The following is a 22,973-nucleotide window of genomic DNA, read 5'->3' on the forward strand; positions in this document are numbered from 1 at the left end:
CTACAGCTGATGTCTCCCTAGGCGACTCAAACTCTACTAAAAAATAATACTGTTGCTCACACACACCAATCCATCCAGCAACACACACACACTGCAGTAAACATTTGTACCAAAAAATAAATAAAACTATCTAATTATTTCCATTTTTTTTACCAGATTTGGTCAAATAAGAGGCTGTGCCCTCCATCTGGGACTGTTTTAGAAACAGACTGAACAGCAGTGCAGGTAAATATTTTCATTTAAGTTATTTCCCAGTCAGTTTGTGTCGGCTCCCTCTGCAAAATGAGTGGAAACAACAACAATGCGTTTCACAGAGGGGGGCGTCGGAAAAAGCCGAACGTTCCTTTGAAATGGCCTCCTCATCTCCTGAGGCTAAAGGCAATTTCATGCTCCAGCACGACTCAGGGGGACATCGGGACTAAAGGTGACCTCAAGGTCAACGGTGTAAGCCTAAGAAATATGTTGGAAATCTCGCAGCACAGTAACGGCTCCTGGCCACACTCCTGGAATCCAAACCCAAGCTTTAACTGGGAGAGGGGGAACAAAATCACAAGTATCATGTTCAAATGAACATTAAAAGGTTAAAAGGTATGTTTGCTGAACAGCTACTACTTTACTCAGACGAGGACCTAACACTTGTTTCTATTTTTTAGCTCTTACTTTATCAGCAATGATATGTTGTGATTTCTTTCTTTTGACAAATATTAAACAGCCACAGCTAAATGACCTAAATGTAAAAGGAAAGGAAATGTGGGGGACGAGCACCGAGGTTCAGCCTATAGGTGTTGTCGTGTCAGTGCTGCCAACATCATCGCCTCATGTGACGACATCAATAATTCAGAGGAGCAACAGAGTGTTGGCGGCTATTTAAAGATAAAATAGAGTAAACTGCGAACCAGCGACACGAGTAGAACAGCAAGTCGCCTCATCAGAGCATCAAGGTTAAAAAAAAACACGATATAAAGAAAAAAGCACAATGGAGGCAACAAAAATAGTTGCTGTTCTGCATTTTGCTGTGTCAGAATTCTCAGGCAAAGAAAATTAAATGTTACAAAGCTCTAAAATCACTGCATGTAGTTTCATCCAGCGGACAAAAGTAAAGCCTTACTTCTTCTATCAGGAAAGTCTAATAGCTATGAGGCTAAATTAATAAACTTTAGCTCACAACTTAATTCATTCCTTTATGACCTACGATGACAACATGACCAAACTTCATGGACCAAACCAGCCAAACCACACAGATCTTCCAAACGTTGCTTGATAGTTCTGGATCCAAACTGCATGAGTTTCATTTCTCAAAGTATCTCTGAAAACACAAACTGAGTAACAAGCCGTGGCAGGTGATGATCTACCAGGAGGCCTACAGCGTTCTCCAGGACCCCTTTTCACGACATTTACATTTTCAGCAAAAAGAAAACGACATGAAAGCTTTAAAACGATCAATACAACAAAAGAAACTGCAGGTGACATCACAGTCTACATCCATGTTTTGCCACCATTAATGAGCAAATGCTGTTCTTTGCCATTTCAGCACCACGGACAGCGCCAGAGGAAAGCAGGCACAGAAACAACCACAGAGAGTCGGACCTTCAGTCGGCCCACCGTCCTCATCTGTGTCGAGGACGTGGACCCTCTAAAGGAAAACCAGATGTCATTTATCACCTTCTCATTTCATATTTCACCAAAAACAGACACCACACTGTTTGTCCCAGGAGAGGAAAGCAGTGCAAACGAACACAAAGCAACAAAAAAACACACAAATTCTAGCAAAAGTGAATAAAAAGCAACGTTTTACAACTTTCTTGTAACCAACAAGAGTTCATACATCTCCAATGATTCTCTCTCAGCCTAAACTAAACTAAACTGAACGTCTGGAGAGTTCTGCAGAAAGCGGAGAATAAAAAAGTAGAAGTAGTCTTACATCCTCATCCTCCCTGGAGCTTTTGTTGCGGTACTGGACGTGAGCTCTCCCGTCGACCAGTTGCTGGGTTGTCTTGGCGGCGTTCTCCTCATCCGCGACCTGCCCGCCGAGGAGGTGACTGGCCTCAGGTGGGTGCGGGAAGGAATTGGCCGTATTGATCTTCCCGGTGAATCTCTGATACAGCGAAGCCATATTATAGGTCCAGTTCTGATGGAAAAGCAACTCACAGCATCAGAGCCACGGAGTCGGAGGGGGTTTTTGGGGGGTGGGGTGGGGAGGGGCGGGGGGGGGGGTCTAATGGTCTTCCTGTGCGCTACGAGGGGAAGCGATGCCAGCCAGTGAAGCAAAAAGCAAAAAAAAAGAAAAAGATATCGAGCACAACAAGCATCAATGATCGCGACCTGGAGTGCTGGAGCGGTGTGAAGCCGGAATCCTGCGCGGCGACGTCCGTGTGTGTGGCTGTCTCCGGGCGGCAGACTGGTGGGCTGAAGGTGTCAATAGTTGCTCATCTGTATTCACAACACGCTGTCTCCTCAGTTCAGATGCCTCCTTCAACAGCGGGATCGCGGCCGGATGCGCACGAGTTTTACGATCAGAGATGTGATCCCCCTCCTCCCCGCCAGACTCCCCGACGATGGTCCGGGGAAATTAAAAAAAAAAAAAAAAATGTGCAAGAAAGAGAAATGTTTCGAGACTTTGGACTCTTGTTTCTGGCGGACCCCGACCTCACGCGTGGAGGAGGAGGAGGAGGAGGAGGGTGAAGGACGCAGAGAGCCCGGCGGTTCTCTCCGCAGACGCGCTCTGCATGAGAAGTGACCGTGCACGGGGAGAGAGAGAGAGAGAGAGAGAGAGAGAGAGAGAGAGAGAGAGAGAGAGAGAGAGAGAGAGAGAGTGTGTCACCGCGCTGCTCCGGGCGCTGTTTTTACGCACGAGCGTGCACCACACCGGCACCGCGTGATCACCTGGATGACGCGTGATTTAAAGCCTGTTACCAACGAGTCGCGCTCATTTATGATGATTTCACCAGAAGGTTTTCCATTGATCATAGGTCTACATGCGTGTCCCAGGACGGAGCTCGAGTGCCTCTCTGTGGCGCGCCGGATTAGGGCAGGCTGGACCACACCTCTGCTTCAGGTGTGAGAGCAACGAACAGGCTCGTTTTTCATCACATTTCCTGAGAGAAAAAAAATCACCCTAATGCTAAAACACTACTTACACTGTTTACTTTTATTTTAAATAGTCAGAAAATACAGTCACAGTAATAAACAGAAATCTAAAACACAACTCGTTCATCTTCCCCAGAACGAGGGAATAAATGACTTCCATAAATAATATATAATATATATATAAAAGATATTTATATAACTGTACAGCTAATCTATACAGCATAGACAACATAAAAAGGCATGATAAATATGGTGCAGCATCTTCATAAATAATATCAAACAGCAGACGTGTCTCTGGCTAAATACAACACAGTCTCCCTTCTTCTACATTTTCAGTCCACAGCCACACATTCAGCTAATAAACTACAGTCCATGCTTGTACACACAGATATGCAGCTCTCTGGTAAAAGCAGAATATTGGCTGATATGTGTGGTGGAGGGATGGAGGGATGGAGGGATGGAGGGAAGGGGAAGGCTCTTGAGTCACAGTGTTGAGATCTCTGCCACGGCCCGTCACGGATGCCACCGCCGGGCGAACAGCCCTCAGCTTCTCACTGTGACAGCGCCGAACCGTCACTCCTCCACCACCACCACCACCACCTCCACCACCACCGGGGCCGCCGCCAGATTTTCTTTCTGGGAAATAGGTCATCTTCACATTGGTGCTGCTTCAAAAGCAGCACGGCTTTAAAAGAAGCCCCTTGCATGCACAGTCTATGGAACACTGCTTTTGCATCTCCCGTTAAGTGAGAACTCGAGGCGCACGCAACACAAAAGCAAAATATATTCTGTTTGATTTTGAACAAAGAGCCAGTTTCAATTAAATGTTTTGGGTTTTCTTTTTTTACTTTTTTTTGACAAATGGTGAGTCATCTCCGGCTCTGAAAGAAGAGCTGGAGGCTCACTGATTCATGGCTTGAATTATGAATGTAATCTCTCTAATAGGATATGTATCTAGAATACAGAATATTGATTTCAAAGGTTTGGTCATTCATTCGAAAGCGAGTATATGGGACATTTCTGTCTTGGTCTAATTAAAAGTTAGTTCCTTATCCCCCCCCCCCCCCTCCCCTTTTCTCTTCACCTTCAATCAATTGCTGAGTGTGATTCATGAATTAACCGAACTTGTGTGATTCTCTTTAATTGCAGAGGAGATTTATGTTGTGGGCCTGAGCATCCCGGACTCGCCTCGGTCCCCGTCATCGTTTGTTTCTCTGGTTCATAAAAGCCTTTCCTGGGTCTGCCCCCCCTCTGGGGAAATAGGTCCGAGTCACTTGACATCCATCCCAGCCTCTAAGATAGATGTCTTCCAATCTCCCTCACCTTGTTTGGGAGCCATTGAGAACCGCCTGGCTGCCTTAACACTCCCCTCAGGACCTTCTCCGGGAGCCATCGGCTCAGCACCGCCTCGCCTATCGCCTCCTCGCAGACACAGCAGCGGCACCGTGCCCGCTCGCAAACACCGCCGCAGTCATCCACTGCAAAACGTGCAGGTTCATGTAAGAACAGCTCTAACTAGAGACGGTATGAAGAACTTGCTGTTGTGAACGCTCCCCAGCTGCCTTTGAAAACTTTGAATAATGTCCAGAATACATAAAAACTAATAATAGGGTTTGTTGGAAAAGCTACCAATATTTGAGAAAAAGTATGAATGCTGTGACAAAGTTGAATTAATGTGAAACAGTCCTAATCTTTGTGAATGTTTCACAGTTTAAATGGAGTTTCTATCTGCAAGTCTGAATGACTCCATGTGCTTTGAAAATGCTTGAAATGTAATGAAAGGAAATGGGAAACAGAAAAAAACGTCAAAAATCTAATTAAATATCTCTGAAAATATGAATATCATCAATTAGAAAAATAGACGCAGTGGATTCCCAAGTGAGTTGAATATTCTGTGTTTGAATGGAGGGAGAAAAATGTTGAAGGAGTTCAGGGCCAAACGTTCTGACCCGGAAGATATAATGAGTAGAAAATAAAGAATTCTGTGTGCAGAAGAACACATGTTGTGAATGAGTGATGATGATGATGCTGCAGCATCTCTAAGAGCCTCTGAGGAGAGATCATGGTGCTGTTGGAGCCAGTTCCAACTAAAAAAGTTACTTCAGGTGTGATAAGTGGCGTTGCAATTATGTTTCAAGCTCATAAACAGATGTAATTTGTGTGCACTTGTACATACGACGCTGCGAGTGATCGCTTTAGGGCTCACGAACACCCTGGGTGAGTTGACTTTTTAAAGTCCCAGAGAGGGATTTACAACACAAACGATATCACAGAAATGAAAATGAAAATGTAATCTCATTATAAACGGGCTCATTGCTGTAAATTAAGACAAAATATCGGCGCTCACATGCTCTCAACACTCCGAGGAAGAAACGCCTGCAGGCAAAATCCCAACGGTCACTTCAGCTTCGTTAGCATGAGAAACAGAAAACATGTGAAAGTGTTATAACAACATATTTCTGTTTCAGCTTCACGATTTACTGTCACACATGAAGAAAAATGCAAAAAAAAATGCTAATATGAAAAATGTTTTACTATACTATACTACTATATTATACTACATACATACATACATACATATATGACACACACACGGAGGGAGGGAGGGAGGGAGGGAGAGAGAGAGAGAGAGAGTGACAGAGGGGTTGGATGGAGAGAGAGAGGGGGAGGGAGAGAAGGAGAGGGAGAGAGGGAGGGGGAGAGAGGAGAATGAGAGGTAGAGATGGAGAAGGAGAGAGAAAGGGAGAGATAGAGGGAGGGGAGAGGGGGAGGGAGGGAGATGGAGAAGGAGAGGGAGGGAGAGAGATGGAGGAGAGAGGGAGAGGAGGGAGAGAGATGGAGAAGGAGAGCGAGAGAGGGAGAGAAAGAGGGAGGGAGAGGGAGGGAGGGAGCGAGAAAGAGAGGGAGGGAGATGGAGAAGGAGGGAGAGATGGAGAAGGAGAGGGAAAGGGAGAGATAGAGGGAGGGGAGAGAGGGAGGGAGATGTAGAAGGGGAGGGAGAAAAGGAGAGGGAGGGAGAGAGATGGAAAAGGAGAGGGAGAAAGGGAGAGGGAGAGAAAGAGGGAGGGAGATGGAGAAGGGGAGGGAGAAAAGGAGAGGGAGAGAAAGAGGGAGGGAGAGAGGAGGGAGAGAGATGGAAAAGGAGAGGGAGAAAGGGAGGGGGAGAGGGAGAGAAAGAGGGAGGGAGAGTGAGGGAGCGAGCGAGAAAGAGATGGAGGGAGAAGGAGAGGGGGAGAGATGGAGAAGGAGAGAGAAAGGGAGAGATAGAGGGAGGGGAGAGAGGGAGGGAGATGGAAAAGGAGAGGGAGAAAGGGAGAGGGAGAGAAAGAGGGAGGGAGAGTGAGGGAGGGAGCGAGAAAGAGAGGGAGGGAGATGGAGAAGGGGGAGAAAGGGAGAGATAGAGTGAGGGGAGAGAGGGAGGGCGATGGAGAAGGAGAGGGAGAAAGGGAGAGGGAGAGAAAGAGGGAGGGAGAGTGAGGGAGGGAGCGAGAAAGAGAGGGAGGGAGATGGAGAAGGGGGAGAAAGGGAGAGATAGAGTGAGGGGAGAGAGGGAGGGAGGGAGAAGGAGAGGGAGAAAGGGAGAGGGAGAGATGGAAAAGGAGAGGGAGAGATGGAGAAGGGGAGGGAGAGAGATTTAATGTAAGTTATGATGGACACATTTTGCATTAACTGAAAAGCAACCGTTGCCATCCTTCTACACACAGCAACGAAATGACTCATCTCACAGATTAATTGGACGGAAGAGCAAACAGATCGATCAATCAATCAACGTCTGGCGGGAACGCAGTAGCCTAATATCTTATTTCCTCTGAACATCACTCAGCCGCATGGAAAGGAAACCGGCCTCTCTACATGCATGGCAGATGTTTGCACCACTTTCCATTTGGTGTTTATTAGTCGAACACTGACGATTCCCCAGCAAGAGCTGAGCCAATCACAGCGTTGGATTTACTCACGTGCTCCACGGAAGCAGCTAGCCGGCTACTTTAAAAACACCCGTAACGCAGTTAGCTACTTTCCCGGAGTTTTACGTCAACATTAGCCTCTAAACACACAGACATAATACACCTATAGAGTTTCTAGATTCAGTGAGACTTACCCTTTCCGAGGATGTCCTTATGTCCGACGTCCATCTTTGAATAAACGCCTTAAAAACCGGTTTACAAAGCAATAATAAAAAGACGCTGTTTGTAACGTCAGAATTTACTTAAAAATCACCGCGTTTTTAGGTTTTCTTCGGTATAAAAGTAATCCAGCGATAGTTATCTGTACATCCACGGTTACGTTGGGAACAGAAGCCGCTTACAGCTAATTCGGCGTACTTTTAATGGTGTAACTTTGCCCAAAATGTGAACAAATGGAGGCTAAAAAGTAGGGTATCAAGTTGCAGCCGACAGGTAGCCCGTACGGCAGAAACGTAAGCTACTTCCTGTTTACAGATACCCCGGATGACGAGTTCCAAAGATTTAGAGTAGTCATAATAATAATAATAATAATAATAATAATAATAATAATAATAATAATAATAATAATAATAATAATCTACCCAATTATAATAATAATAATACAAATAATAATATACCCAATTATAATAATAATAATAATAAGATTGAAAAAATATAAAGAAGACATTTTTTAAGTTGCAATTGTGGGAGCCCTTCTCTAGATAGCTATACATAATATATATCTGACACTTTTTCCATCACAATGTTATGTCTATAGAAATATTATCCCACACTCGCCCTCTCAGAAACATTTCTCTCTGTCAGTGTTTATCAAAATGTAATTATGTCTCAGCGAAGGCCAGAGTCAATAGGGATGTGCAGAGGAATACGTTATCGCTGAAATACACCCCCCAACGCCACGTTACAACTCTTGGCTCATTCAGTAGCATGTAAAGCCAGTGAATTCAATTACCGGGTGCTGCAAGTCACCACACTTTATCACAGTTGTGCATAAAAATCGGGAGGCTTCCACAAATCACCAAGGCGGTCCCTGAATTCACTTCGTCCCATATTCACTTGACAAGATGCCATGACAACCTTAAACACTGTAGAGTCACACAATTAATGCATAGTATTTATGAAAGCCACACTAAAGATTCACATTATATTCTAGCAAAACTCTCCACCGATCCATGTGTCAAATTCAACTTTGAATCCAGAACGGAAATCGGCTGAGCGTGTCACCTGTTGGAACTGCCACATTATTATTATCTTCTACGGGGAATAAGTGCTGAACCTTCCGGTATGCTACGCATGGAAAGGAAAGCTATGCACTGAGTCCAAATTGAAATGGTAACAGATAAGTCAGTGCAGGAAATGGAGTTTAACGTCGGCTGATGGTGGCAGAATAGACTGTGGCTAGGTTTGAGGGGGAGCAGCGGACTACAACCGTGGATGTGACAGCGGTGCATGATGAGGAGAACATGCGTGTGTGTGTGTGTGTGTGTGTGTGTGTGTGTGTGTGTGTGTGTAGCAAAGCGAGGGCAGCATTGGGGGGTGAATGAAATGAGGGAGCTTATCACATGAGAAGTGTGAGACATAATCTACACCACTCTGCCTCGCCCGCTTTTTCTTTTTTTTTCATTCAGACATTCAGATGCATGCTGGTACTACGGGTTATACCACAATGCCCCTTTGGTTATTTAATATTCCATATGGCTCAACATACATCTCATCCACTATGAAAAGTATTCATGTATTCACACCACCAACACCTGGAATAATCACCATCAGATCATTCTTACATCTCATCGCTTAAGATTCAAGATTCAAAGAGTTTATGATCATATGCACATAAAGAAACGTGTACAATGAAATTCTTCGTTTTCTTTCCACAGAACGCCAAACAATGTAACATCTAAGTATAAAAAAATAGATAAATAGAATAAAAACAAAGTGATTTAAAAGGCAACATGTGAGACATGAGTAAAATGTCACAAATGTAAAAGAACAACAGAAAGTTCTCCTCAAACTTCTGTTCTCCATCGATCTCCCTCGCAGCACATTTGCATGCAAGAGAGCAGCTTAAAGTCAGAGCTGAGCAATTAGCTTCCCTCAACGCCGCCGGAATGATTTCTCAGACAAAACAAAGAGTAAACAAAACGGTTGAAATTCCGAACATGCCAACGAGGACGTGCACGTATCTGTACACGCTTCCACCCGACCGTTCCCACGATGGCGAGCAGTCACATCACAGAGAATAGCAATGAGGCGGTAAGCGTTCCCCACAGCATATGCATTAGCAGACAGAAAATTACGGGATTGTCCATCAAGCTCCTCAGGAGGGGATGCTGAGACGTGAAAGCCCCCCTCCCTCTCCTCCACACTTCCTCCCTACCTGTCCAGCTGTTATAAACAGCCAGATGTTTAAAAAAGGGCCCTTACCCTTCTGGAAGGGGCGCCGGTGTCGATCTTCAGCTGTGTGGCGATGAGGACGGACATGCTGAGAAGTGTCACTCTCCTTCCCCTCCGCTTGCTTTGCTCACACCTTTGTGCTGTGAAGTTGAGCCTGCTCGAGGTGCCAGAGAAGTTCTCCCCCCCTCCACCCTCCTCCCTCCTCCATCCTCCCTCCCCTCCAGCTAAGGGAGAGGATGACCCGGGGGTCTAGAAGCCCAACCGAAACGCCTCCCGCTCTCCTCGCTGGGTGAATCAATCACACAGACACTGGCATTGCCTCCACAAGAGGGCTGTTTGGGGAGGGAGGGGCGGGGGGGGGGGGGGGGGGGCATCTCCTCTGCTCAGGCTGCTCCTTATCTCGTCCTTCCTCCCTCCCTCACACGCACTTAAACTCTCCAAACAAGACTTTTTCTCAAGCTGGAGTTCAATTGTAATATTGTGTGTGTATATATATATATATATGTATGTATATAAACAATAAATACAACTTGTTTCTCAACATAATAATATTGCCTGCAGGGCTTTTTTTCCTTACGTGTGTTTTCCAATCTGAGCGTGTTCTCATATTACCAAGAATTGGATCAATTCAGTTCTCGTTGCAGCCGGGTTGTGATTAGGCCCGAGTAATATTTATGCTGCCTGCCTTCCACATCGTAAAATACAACCCAACACACACACACACACACACACACACACACACACACACACACACCCATCAAGCCATGCTAACAGGACAGAAGCCTGGCACAAGCCACACCGTTGCGTTATTTATGTGGTGTTTGTGCCTCGTGGATAGAATCCTGAGATTCCCACTTTCCCAACGGACGGAGCCGTGGGAAAGTGGGAATAAAATCCCAACACGCCTCTGCTTTGCCTAATCTAATCTGCTCAAGTGACTTTAACAAGAAGCACCGAGCCGGCCAGCATTCAACAGCGAAGCATTCATAACTCAGTGGAGAGCGGTGACTCACGAGGCTAACGCACACAGTCGATCAGCCGTACCCAGTTTCAATCACAGCTCGTATCGACGCAGCTGTCCCGCCGTTTTTGCTTGCGTGTGACATCGAGACGGCGAGGCCGCGTGGACGTTTAAAGGTTGAGTAGGTGATTCCATTCAGAAACACTTCCTGTTATATTACTTTAAATCTTTCTAACATACCGATAGTAATGAATACATTAGTTCTGATATGAAAAAAACATTTTAAAAAAAGTAATCTGTGGCCGTGGGAGGACTGTAAAACCCCGTCCAATCAGAAAAGTCGGGCCGGAGATACTGATTGGACGGCCTGCTTGTCTGTCAAAGCTTACTTCCTGCTGATCTGGAGCACTCGTTTGGCGTTCTGAGGGGGGCGGGGCTTTGAACAGAGGTCTGAACTAAGGGGGTGGGGCTTTATACAGTGATCTGAACTAAGGGGGTGGGGCTTTGAACAGAGGTCTGAACTAAGGGGGCGGGGCTTTGCCAGTTCGGCGATGCTTTCAAAGTCAAAGTTTCTGTGGTTTTTCCAAATGACCTTCTCAACCTTTAACAGGCGTTTTACTTTCCACAGCTACGGAGGCTGGTTGCCTAATTTAATATGCATGAGCAAAAACGTGCAGCATTCCAATCATAACACCAAATATTCATCTGAGAAGTGAATATAATAAAAGTTGGGACGTCTGTGTTCGTATTTCACAGACGGCGGCGTGTTTTATGCCCCGTGGACAGGAAGTAGTTTGAGGTTTTCACGGCGCTTCGTAAATACTTATAATATTCAAAAGTCAGCTGAATTTCTTTCTGGCCGTGACTCACTGACTCGTTTAAAGTGAAGACTCAGCAGTTTATCACTAACGAGCGCCGGGCTTCAGCTCATATTTTAACAAGTTTGATTTGCACACGGACACCAAAAAACCCACAACGACAGGAGCGGTTGATAAAGTGCGGCACTAAGTTAAGGGTAGGCGTTGTAATCGCAGAACGTGAGGCGATAAAAGTTTGAATTAAAAAACACAAAGAACAGCTGCAGGCTGACAGTTGTTTTTTTTTAATCTCGTGTTAATCAGGAAAGTGTGTAAAAAGCCGTACTCTACGCGGAGGATAAAGATGAGCTAAAGTTCATATTTGCATGCACACCACAGGAGACGAGGTTTCATCTGAGAGAATAATTGCTCCAGTGACAGTCCCGGGGAATAATAAAGTCCTTTGAGTTAATACGAGACACGGCTGCTTGTAGATATAGCCGTATGCTGCTAACAAGCTGATTTTGTGCCATGACATTTCCCCGGGGTCCTTTAAACAGGCGCGCCCTGATTGGTCATCCTCAGTACTCATTTTTTGTCACATTTTACAGCCGTGACATACACTCACTGTGATTATCAGCATCATCCGGCTCACAGTAAGTCACTGTAATTGCAATTAGTGTAAAAGGTCGGCCGTTGTTTTATCACAGTCGACAGAAGGATTAACAACGCACACGCACGGATTCTTCTGTTTACGTGAAGCTCGTTTACTCGTTCCGTTAAAGCGTTTTAAGCGCTGGTGTCAAAAGCAAACATCATCTATTTAGTTTTGTGGGACGAATCGATGGCGACGTTGGATTGAAGATCGGTTTCCATCAGAAATCCCAACGACGCCGAGCTGGTTGGTCTTATTAGATCCCACATATCAGCGTGTTCTCTGGATCCAGAGGCGAAGCTGGATTTATTACCGCGCACCTACAGGGATAATGAAATCGTCAGTTTAGGTTTGGAAGCGTCGAGCTAAACTGGTGTCTACGGCCGCTGAATTAAATTGATAAATCATAAACAAATCAATAAATAAGGCTGGAAAGTACCGACTGCGTGGATTTCAAGAAGCAACTCATCCTTAATGGGCGAATTCGTCTTGCTTTTTTCTCCCTGTTTTCAATACTGCTAGGTGAGGCTGCAGGTCTGAAGTAGAAATGGACATTCGAAGGGTTCGGTGCTCGCTGGATGTGTGTAGAAATGTGCGTTTCTTTATGTGTGTTTCTTTACGTGCAGCATGAAATTATTTCTGACAGATGTCCTGGTTTTTGTTGTCTTTGCTTTGTTTGTTCTTTTATTCATCTTTTCCATTCTATACTTAATTTATAGGTTATTGTTCCATCAAGCTGCCCTGAAGGGACTACAGGTGGAAAAATAGCTATTTGCTCCAACCTGGCATCATGTATCTCCTCTTGTATAAGATTAATGTCTTATTGTGCATTAAGTAAATAAATTACAGTTACAATGAAAGCTACAAGCTAAACTTCATAACTTCTTGATGCCGTCGAACCCCTCATGTCCTTAACCAGGCTCTGATCCGGACTCAGCACCTTTCCCTGGCTAATCCACTGGAAGGCCCCGAGCATCCTCCTCCTTCAGCGCTCCTCCCTGCGGATGCCGGAGTCACATTCGTAGTGGTTTTACTCCTCAGACCAGCAGCTCCCCCACCTCTGAGCTCGGGGAAGGGACAGCGGTGCAAAGATATGAACACAACGCTGTCCAGGAACGCGCGTATCGGCCTCCGATGCGTCTTTATCAGCGACATGCAAAGCGGCTTACGACCCACGGAGCCCTATCAGGTCATCTGTTAGAGGCGAGGGCGACAGATGAACCCCCCGCGGAGGGGGGGAGCCATGCAGGAGCGGTGGCGTGGCCAGGAACCGGCAAAAAAAACAAAAAAACAACCTGGAAATCTTTTCATAAACCTGGTTCTCATCCACAGCAAGCCTTCCCCGGAGGGCCGAACCTCGGCTCAGCAGTTAGCGGTGACAAACGACTGCTGTTGAGCGGGGTTGTCCCCTCGCCACTCCCCCCCCCCCGGTTGTTTCTCCGTCTCTGAATTTCATTTCATTGAACAATATGCTGTTGTTTCGCCAGCGCATTATCACTCTCACTGTGGCCATTGGATAAAATAAACAGATGGTATCGAGACGTGTGCATAGTAGCATGTGTGTGTGTGTGTGTGTGTGTGTGTGTGTGTGTGTGTGTGTGTGTGTGTGTGTGTGTGTGTGTGTGTGTGTGCACGTCGGCACAATGAAAAGTCATTTCTGTTAATAGCGGTTGTGGGCAGCAATACAAACATGTTAAGCAGGCGATTCAAGAGTTGAATGCAGAAATACAGAGGGCTCGGCGGGTGAATACCGAACGCTTTTTGAAAGGCATTTCATCCGTACATCTTCCTGCTGCATACAAATGGTTTCAGTGAAAGTTTGAACCTTTAACATGCAGCTCAGAGCGCCTGTAAATCCTTGACACACACACACACACACACACACACACACACACACACACACACACACACACACACACACACACACACACTTTCAAACCGCTGTGATGCAGCTGCTCTCAGACCCACCTGATCAAACAGATTAGATCACACTCCTTGAAAATGTACTTTGAATGCTGAAGATTTCTTCAAATCTGTTTTTGGTCTGCGTGCCTGATCGTCTGGGGCAGAGACGGGGGAAACAATAGCATTGGTATGTTGGAAACAGAGAGAGAGGCCCTGTCAGACGCCTGACTGCCTCCGACTGTCTCACTCTCAGTAAATGCAAATGATGGAAGTCTAGACCTACTAGACTAGAGGTACCGGCCTCCCCCGTCAAGTCGACGGGCGGCACCGGAGGCAGTCGGCACAACAGATGAGGCAAAAACACCACGAGGACGAAATATGAAGTGTATTTTCTGCTCTGCTGGTGTAGAAGGGAACAAATGGATACCGATGATTCCATGTCTGTGTATGATTAAATGATGCCGAGGACTCTTCCCATCCGATTTAAATGCTTTTTTTTTTTTTTTCAAATTTGCAGATCTGAGGCTGCGGAGTGATGAATGGGACTCTGGCGTTACAGCAGCACGAGCAGCATCTTCAAACACTGCACAGATAATAACGTGGCCAAGTAACAGCCCAGTTTCTCTTCCTAGCAGAGCACCGTTTAGACGCTGGCATATGTGAATCCTCTCTGGTGTCATTTCTTTACAAGAGCTGTTATGGCCATAACATCCACAGAGAACATTAAAAAACCCTTCAACAGCAGCTGAGGACAAACGAGGCAAACAAAAAAAACAACAAAAAGCTCAACAAAGTGCAGATGTGGACGATTGTAATCAACACTGTAATGTAATGAGCCATTATGAACTTCCAAAAGGCTGGAAATTAAATTCTAGATATATTTTGCGTGACGAATATATATATCCTGATTTTAGTGAATAGCATATTACCTCAAAAGCCAAAACAACATCTTCTTTCTTATTAGAAATGTACGACAGCCTTTTAGGGCCACTAAAGGAAAAAAAAAACAGAGCCGAGAGAGGGGGGCAATACTCACAGAAAAAAGGTCCTTAGGGTGATGATGTTGATGATTATTGTTGGTTTTTATTCATATGAGGCCAAACTCTCATCTTATGGGTGTTTATTGATCGGGACGGCTGGCCTAAAATGCTAGCGGTAGCTTTCACTTATCATAAAGGAAGTAAACGAGTTGCTTGACCAGATGTTTGCCGTTGCTATGACAACAAGTGAAGGCTACAGCTAGCATCTTAGCCCAACCATCCCTGATCAAAAAACACCCATAAGATGACGAGTTGAATCCATATAAATAAAACCATCAACATCATCACCCTAAGGACCTTAACGAGGCGTTGTCACACGCTGGGATGATTAATTAGAAACATAATTGTACATTCATGGGCAGTTAGCTAGCAGAGATGACGGTTGTTGCATTGTAATAAACTTGTAAAACTGCAAAATAAAGTAGCAAATCTGCAAAACGGCTCAGTTTTTTTTTTTTTTTTTTTTGTAGAAATGACCTAAACATACTGTTATCATGATGAAAGATTTGAAAGCTTGAACCACTGTAACTGCAGTGACTGATGACCTGGGATCGTGACACTTTATACTAATATTATCCTAAAAAAAGTGATATCAAAAACTGCTCCAATAACTAAATAAGTTTCCATCCAATCATCCATTATCTATAAGTGCTAATCCTATTCAGGGTTGTGGATGAACTTGAGCCGATCCCAGCCGGCAGGCAGTCAGGTACGAAATACATTAAACAAAGAAAAAGAAAAACAAGAGAAATAATGATTTTGAATGTACCCATATGGATAGTAAGTCTCTCTAAGTCAGAGCTCCCTCGTTCTCAGGGAAGGATCATAATAACCAAATCAGCCGTAATGAGTTTCTGTGAAGACATGGCTGCAATTTCTACAAATTTGCTGGATCCTCTGAGAGCGGTGGGCAGCTCGGATATCGACAGCCAGACTTAATGATTTCTTTTCTATGCAAATCGACAGCGGATTATTGTAAAAAATGTAATAGGCTGCAGCATCTGGGAGTCCTTAAAAAGTCCAACTTTGGTCACAGAAACTTTCCTCTTCAGGACTTTGGGGCTTTTCTATAGCAATCGAGCCGCACAGTAAGTGGTGTCAGCAGAAAAAAAGTGGAAATGTACAGAGCTTTTCATCGCCAGTGGTGAAAATGAGTTTGAAAAAGAAGCTGACTGGAGGCTCGTAAAAGTTTAAAATAATGAGAGAAACCTCTTTGGAGATGTAGTTGGAGAAGGAGCTCGGTCCGGAGTAAGTGTGTGACTTTGTGCCTCCAGCAGAGGGCAAACTAACTCCAGCATGGGTTCAATGAGGGAGATATCAAGAGTCAGCTCCAGTCATATAATTTATTACAAGCTCTGAGGGAGGAGATGAATGAATCACCAGTCAGACAAACAAGCCAAAGATCAGTCAGTCAATGGGGCAAAAACATTGAGCTTTACACCTCTTATTGTTTTTCCCCCTAATAATGTAGAAAATACTGCACATTAGTGAGTGAAATGAAATTGGAGGTCTGCATGTGCCACTAGGTCTCATTCAGCTTACAGACCAGCCTAAAAATAGCCTACTACAGATCTGGAAACGTTTTTTTGTGGGGGGGATGACATGCCCAGAGGCAGATTTGTCACCATTTAAATATTTCACACATTGCAAGGAAACTGATTCTTTCCATCAACATATTTTTTCATCCCAAAATCGATGTGTTTCCCCCTGTCTAATTCAACTTTGGATCTTTTTTTATGCGAGCATTTGCTCGGAAATGGCATTTATGGGAGTGCTATAGCTGGGGCGGGCTAAAAGTAAATACAAATGCTTTCGGACGAGTTGATTTGTGGTGGTTGCTTTGTGAGAATATCGAAAAAGGGCAGGCCAATTCATCTAACCTAAGTAGGTAATTACAATCTGGGCAGATACACAGAGTTAAAGTTGTTTAAAAAACCAACCCATCAAGTCAGAGTTGTGAGGGAATAGAAAAATAAGCAGACTCTTATCTGGAGAAGCTAATTGGCTCGGCTGCATGTGGAGAAGCTGCATTTAGGCCACGAGTTCTGCAAACAAGTATCTTATCAAATGATTTGGTCTGTCGAGACTTAACTTCCAAATAAGCAAGTGGAGAACTAGCAGTGAGGAGACGCTTGTGCCTCTTTGCCTTGATACCCTCCTTCCAGAGCACTACGGTCAGCAGACCAACTGAGGCTGGAAGAACCCAGGTCCAGGCTAAAAACTAGGGGGGCAGAGCCTTTGCAGTAGCAGCCCCTAGACTCTGGAACTGCCTCCCCCTCCACATCCATGCAGCCCAGTCTCTATTTGTAAGTCCCTTTTAAAGACTCACCTCTAATCACTTGCCTTTGGCTAGTCTCCTTTTATGTGCCAGTGTATAGTGCCTCTGGACTCTTTTATTGCACCTTTTAAACTTATTTTATCTGAAGCCCTTTTCTTTTTTGTGCCTTTATTTGATCTTTTCTGTGCCTTTTTTGTGTTTATTCCTTGATTATTGCACTTTATTGTGAAGCACTTTGGTGCGGCTAATCCGTCTGTAAATGTGCTTTATAAATAAATTGACATTGACATTGACAGCAACAACAAAAAGCAATTCTTGTTTCCAGAAAAATGCAGGATGATATTAAATAACCACTCACATGAATGGATGAGTGTCAAAATAACATGACTGGATGTTGACACAGAAAGGAAACGGAATCTGCGGTATAATACAATTATTTTTTTTTAAAGTTGCATTTTGAAATCAACATCAGAGACTGTGATGAAGGTGATGATGAGTCCGCAGCGAATCGTCTCCTCGCTGCGCCACTTCGGTGTGACGGTGGATTTAAAAAGCCCGATGGTTTAGAAAGAAAGAAAGAAAGAAAGAAGCGGCGGCTGAATGTGATGAAGAAGTGGAGGAAAAGAAGGAAGCTTCAAATAGATTACCTTCTCTCCCTTGGTGGATCCCCGGCGGTAGTTTCCGGCACCTGCTGATGAGTTCATGGTCGAGTCTGCAATAAGACAACAGATTCACCTGAAGCTCAACAATCAACTTTACGCGCCCTCTCTCCCTCTATGTCTCTCTCTCTCTCCGCCTCTCTCTCTCTCTATGTCCAGCACACGTGCCTGTAAGCACGCGCGCGCACCCACGAGAACGTCTCTATCCCCCCTTCTCTTCTTGTAACCTGCGCGTTGAAAAAGCCTCACGTGACGACATCCGCTCGCCGACGCACGCGCCCCAATCCTGCAGTCGGTTCATTTAACGCCACCCACCTGTAGTGATGTTATTTAAAAAAAAAAAAAATGTCGTCCAATGGTAAATCAAAGCGTTTCTACATGCTGCGCGCGCGCCTCCTGCTCGCGAGGGAGACACGATGATCCGCAGAAAAGTTTCGACGGTTTTCCAGTTTTCTTTGAATGATTTGCGTATATTTAAAAAAATTAGCTGGTTCACGGTCAGTTTTTAGTGTACAAAGAAAAAGGGGAGAAGTTGAAGCAACTGGCTTTATCAGCAACTTGCATATTTCGTGTCTGCTCCCAGGAGCGAAGATCCTCAAGGGGTTCACTTCCACCAGTTTGAATCCACTTAGTCTGTTAGAAACATTAATACACTGGGCTGGCTTTCTGCTTATGTGGAGACATTTAGACCGTTCAGGCCCGGCCCTAACCAATCTGGAGCCCTAGGCAAGATTTTAGGTGGCGCCCCCCTTGCATCGGCAGTGTCGTGTATATACTCACAAGAAACTAATAATGCAAGTACACCCTTTCAAAGATCAAAACCATGTAACATGGAACAAAACACATGGTTGCCACGGCAACCGTAAAAAAAAAAACACGGAACAAAACACATGGTTGCCATGGCAACCATAGAAAACATGGAACAAAACACATGCTTAAAAGATCTAATACAAATGTCCCTGACGAATGTAAGGTGGGAGTACTGTAATTACCTAACTTTACATTATTACTTTCCATAACAACTTAGCCCCCTCCACAACATTAACTGACGTTAAAACAGTCAACTAACGTTAGCTATTTATTGATTAGCAATTAGCGAATCATGTAACGTTATCCTAATGCTAATGGGGGTTGTAATGTTGTTACAAATATTATTTCTATTAAATACGCTTTGCTTTGCATTTTAATTAACGTGGGATTATTTCAACTTTTTTTTTTCTTTTTTTTTTTTACCATTTGTGGCACTGGCGTGGCGCCCCCCGATGGACGGCGCCCTTAGCATTTGCCTATACGGCCTATGCCACGGGCCGGCCCTGAGACCAGTGATTCTCAAAGCGGGGTCCCAGGGGACCCACGGGGGTCCGTGGCACTCTACTAGGGCTTAACATAGGGCTGTATAGACCCTACATGGCATATCTGCTTATTTTATAATGGGAACAATAAGACAAGCCTAATTGTGTCCATTATTCCCCACCGGTTCTGAAAAGTGAAGCTAATGCAGAAGTGCCTTAAACTTGCATTCTCTCTGCTGGCCACCAGGGGGCGACTCCTCTCTTCTTGTATAGAAGTCTATGAGAAAATGGTCCTACTTCTCTCTTGATGTATTATCTCAGTAAACATTGTAAACATGAGTTTATGGTCTCGATCTCTAGTTTCAAGTCTTCTTCAATCCAGCATGATGTTCATTTAGTACATTATGGTCCAGCTATAGCTGGCAGTCGAGTTAGACATCTACTCTGCTTTCACAGCTCGCTGGTGATTTGTTTCTCTGACCCTGTGAGGAGCTGGACAACCACGTAACCCTCCACCGCTGTTTGGGAGCACACACTTCCACCAAGAGAGCCGGCAATTAGGGGCTTTCAGCGGTGGGTGGCGACGATTTCAGAGGCGAAAAGTGTGTCGCCCTCCGGCCCCTAGGCGGTTAATTTTTTTCTTCTTCTTCCATAGGTCTAATTAGGAAGGGATGCAAAAGAGTTCATTACAAAGAGTAAAGTGTGAATTTGGTGAAACCACAGGGAGCTAAGTGGCGGCGCGCTCTGCAAATAGGCTACTAATGATGTGGGGCTTGGGAGTTTTTCTCTGACTTTGGCTACAGCTCATTAGAGAGAGCAAAAGGAAAAGAGAATTAGGATTGATATGTTTTTTAGGATATATTTGCAGAGATCCTGTGAGGGGAACAGACTGTTTCTTCTGCAGACTTGAGACATGAGTGATTACAGTCAGCGGCCAGCGAAGACGACCTTAACACCGCTCTCTGTGGAAGAGGCGAGGATGTCTGTACTGTATAACCCCCAAACTTTCTTTCTTCTTGCTGTTTTGTTTTTTGCCGCATTGCACTGGTGTTGGACCATAAATAATTGAACAGTAGAATTTGTAGTATTATACTCAAAAGAAATGCACTTTAGGTATGACAATTCCCCAATGGGGGCGACAAGGCAACACAACACATATCTGCTCCCCTTTAAGGCAGATACGAAAGCAGAAGCAACAAAGCCAGGGAATACTTGTGCTCTTTGTTAAGCATTTCTAGCGCAGATACAGCCAACATTCACAAATCCCAACTGCAGATCAATTTATTCTCAAATAAAATGTCTTCACATGTGACAGCCATAACAGTCATTATTGTTCGCTGGGGCATTACCTTCAGTTATATAGCTTCAGAAAGGACACTTCCTGCTGGTCTGGTGCCATGGCTTTGTGTATTCCAAGAAAAGCAATCATACACAACACTGGAGAGAGTGTGTGTGTGTGTGTGTGTGTGTGTGTGTGTGTGTGTGTGTGTGTGTGTGACACAGTGTCGAGCAGCATGGTGGCATCCTCCATCTCAAAGCCATCATTTACAGATCAGCACCATGGACAGCAGCCAGGCAGCTCTCCGGTGGTGTTAATGAAGAGCAGGCGAGGGGCTCTGAAGACACAGGAGACCAGTTACAGTTGTCGTCTGTTGGTGTTCATCAACAAATGAGTATCATGACGCATAGAAAACTGCTTCCAACGTTTCATATCACTTGAGGAATCTACAGTTGGAGTTAAAATCATTTGGAAATATTACATTTTCAGAAACTTTATTTCCAAACCTTTCTCTGGAGAAATAAGTCAGAGCAGGATGCTCTGTTCCCTGAGCCTTCATATCAGCTGAATGAATTATATCTTTACAGCAAGAAATCAGCTGACCAGTAGAAAGTATCAATGTTCCCAAGATCCTGTTATCAATACCATGTTTCCTATGGAATGATAAGTGAGAGCGCTGTGAATCCTTTTGCTGCATTTCCAGATCTTGTTTCCATCTCTGTGGTCTATTAGCACTTTATTTAGATGACGTGAGATACGCTTGGGACAAAAAAATAAATAAATCAAATTTCAAAAAAGACATACAGCGTGGCAAGATATAGGTCAGCTTCTTCAAATCTGTGGAGGCAATCATTTTTTGAATTTTTTTTAAAAGAAATTCAAAATATTAGAGGTTTTAGCCTTTGCAGAAAACATCCAAAGTTCTGGCAGTTTTTTTTTTTTGTATTTTTTAAATACTGACGAGGCAAGAACCCAAAATGAACCCAAAATGTCTGCTATGATCGAATTCATTTCAAAATGGGCTTCATGGATTTGCATATGACTTATTTGTTCCATCAGTGCCCCTGAAACAGCAATCTGGATGCAGAATAAATCATAGACTTCTCGCTGGAAACCAAAATGTTCTCCCGGTTGGCCTTCCCTTTTCCCTCATTAGCATATCAACACAGTTGACCACATGGGCTGTAGGGCAATACATAAATCTCTGTTCACCGCTGATTTAATGGAGACTCAGTTGTCGGGGTGGTGGTGGTGGGGGGGCATTAGCGGTCTGTGGAAAGCCAAGCCCTGTGATAATGACCTGAATGACCAAAGGAAGTAGAGCCGTGATGTAAGAGTGACATAAGACAGACAGCGGCATTGTCCTTGATATTCATTTCCACTCCTCCACTTTGCCTGGAAATACTTAACACAGCTGCCTGCAGGAACACGGGTCACATGACGCCTCTCAAATACATTAGTAATGGCTGACTTGTTGAGGCGCACTTTAGAGGGGGGGGCTACTTTCCAGAAAACTCCTTGTAACAGAGAGAGAGAGTTACTTTAAACATTCAAGGACCCTTCAAATATGTCTTATTTGCAACAAAAACAACACCAACAACATAGCAGATCTATCATTCAAACAAACAATTAAAGGAACAGTTCCACCTTTTGGGGGAAAATGAGTTTGATGAGAAGATCGAAGCCACTCGTGTCTCGAAAGTGCCTTAAACTTGTATTCTTTCTAATAGACACAGGGTTAAAAAATAAGAAGTCAGATTGTACAGTAGAGTCTACTTTTTACTTGATTTATTAGCTCAGTAACCACTGTTAACATGAGTTTATGGCCTCAATCGCTAGTTTCCACCGTGGTGTTCATTAAGTCCATTCTAGAGTCAAACAGAGGCGTCGTGGTTACTGTGTGATAACCGTGTGATTGACGGGTCGCCACAACGTCTCGTGGTTTTCAGATCATGAAAGTTAATTGTGGTCGGCTAAAAGTGTCTTATTCTGGTTATATAGCAAGAATTTTCGTCATTGTACGGTTGTCACAGAGACTCCAGGAAGTCTCCTGACCAAGAAAGCACATACGGATATGCATCATTACCCCAAACATAACCACCACAACGAACCCAAACCTAATTCTAACCTGAACCAAACCCCCAAAAACCAAGTCTTCAGACTCTTCACACACACACACACACACACACACACACACACACACACACACACACACACTTACAGAGACCTACAGCACTGTATCAGCTTTCATGGGAAGATCTCAGACTTACAGAAACTTTATCGCTGGTTGTGGTCAAGAGCCACTTCCTGTCGGATTGCCTTTCATCCGAAAGAAGCTCCGCACGGCTCCTGTTTTACCGCTCCACTGACCCACATGCAGTAATTACACCTGACCCCCCGGACAGAGCAACGTCATGAAGAAGAGTGTTCAGACTGCACAAAGGCACCTGCAGCATTTCAGTCTGTATTTCCTCTCCAGTATATTTAATTTGAATTGGGCATCTTGGCGCCTGGCGGACAGCGAAGCCTCTTCTGCTCTTCCCCGAGAGTCGATGGGAAGATTGGCTGTTGGGAGATACCAAGTGTGTGACTGATTGTTTTAGAAATGAGCATGTCTCGTCTCAGGTGAACAAATGTGTCTGGTAACCTGAAAGTGTTTCT

At 44.6% G+C, this 22,973-nt stretch overlaps 1 protein-coding gene across 3 annotated transcripts in view; it reads right to left on the bottom strand.

Moving 5' to 3' along the window:
- The window catches only part of LOC311012363 (A-type potassium channel modulatory protein DPP6-like), a 71,586-nt gene extending 53,720 nt beyond the window's left edge, over positions 1 to 17,866 (bottom strand). For 2 of the 3 annotated variants that reach the window (XM_084007799.1, XM_084007798.1), the window contains exon 1: positions 1,922 to 2,152. In XM_084007799.1, the coding sequence (XP_083863925.1) occupies positions 1,922 to 2,113 (192 nt within the window). In that variant the 5' untranslated portion in view covers positions 2,114 to 2,152. Of the gene's footprint in view, positions 1 to 1,921; positions 2,153 to 17,729 lie in introns of those variants that run through there. The other variant, XM_084007801.1, reaches the window with a different exon arrangement.
- Positions 17,867 to 22,973: the final 5,107 nt, after the last annotated feature.

Source organism: Eutrigla gurnardus (genome assembly GCF_963514095.1).
Source record: "Eutrigla gurnardus genome assembly, chromosome: 4".
Lineage (NCBI taxonomy): Eukaryota > Metazoa > Chordata > Actinopteri > Perciformes > Triglidae > Eutrigla > Eutrigla gurnardus.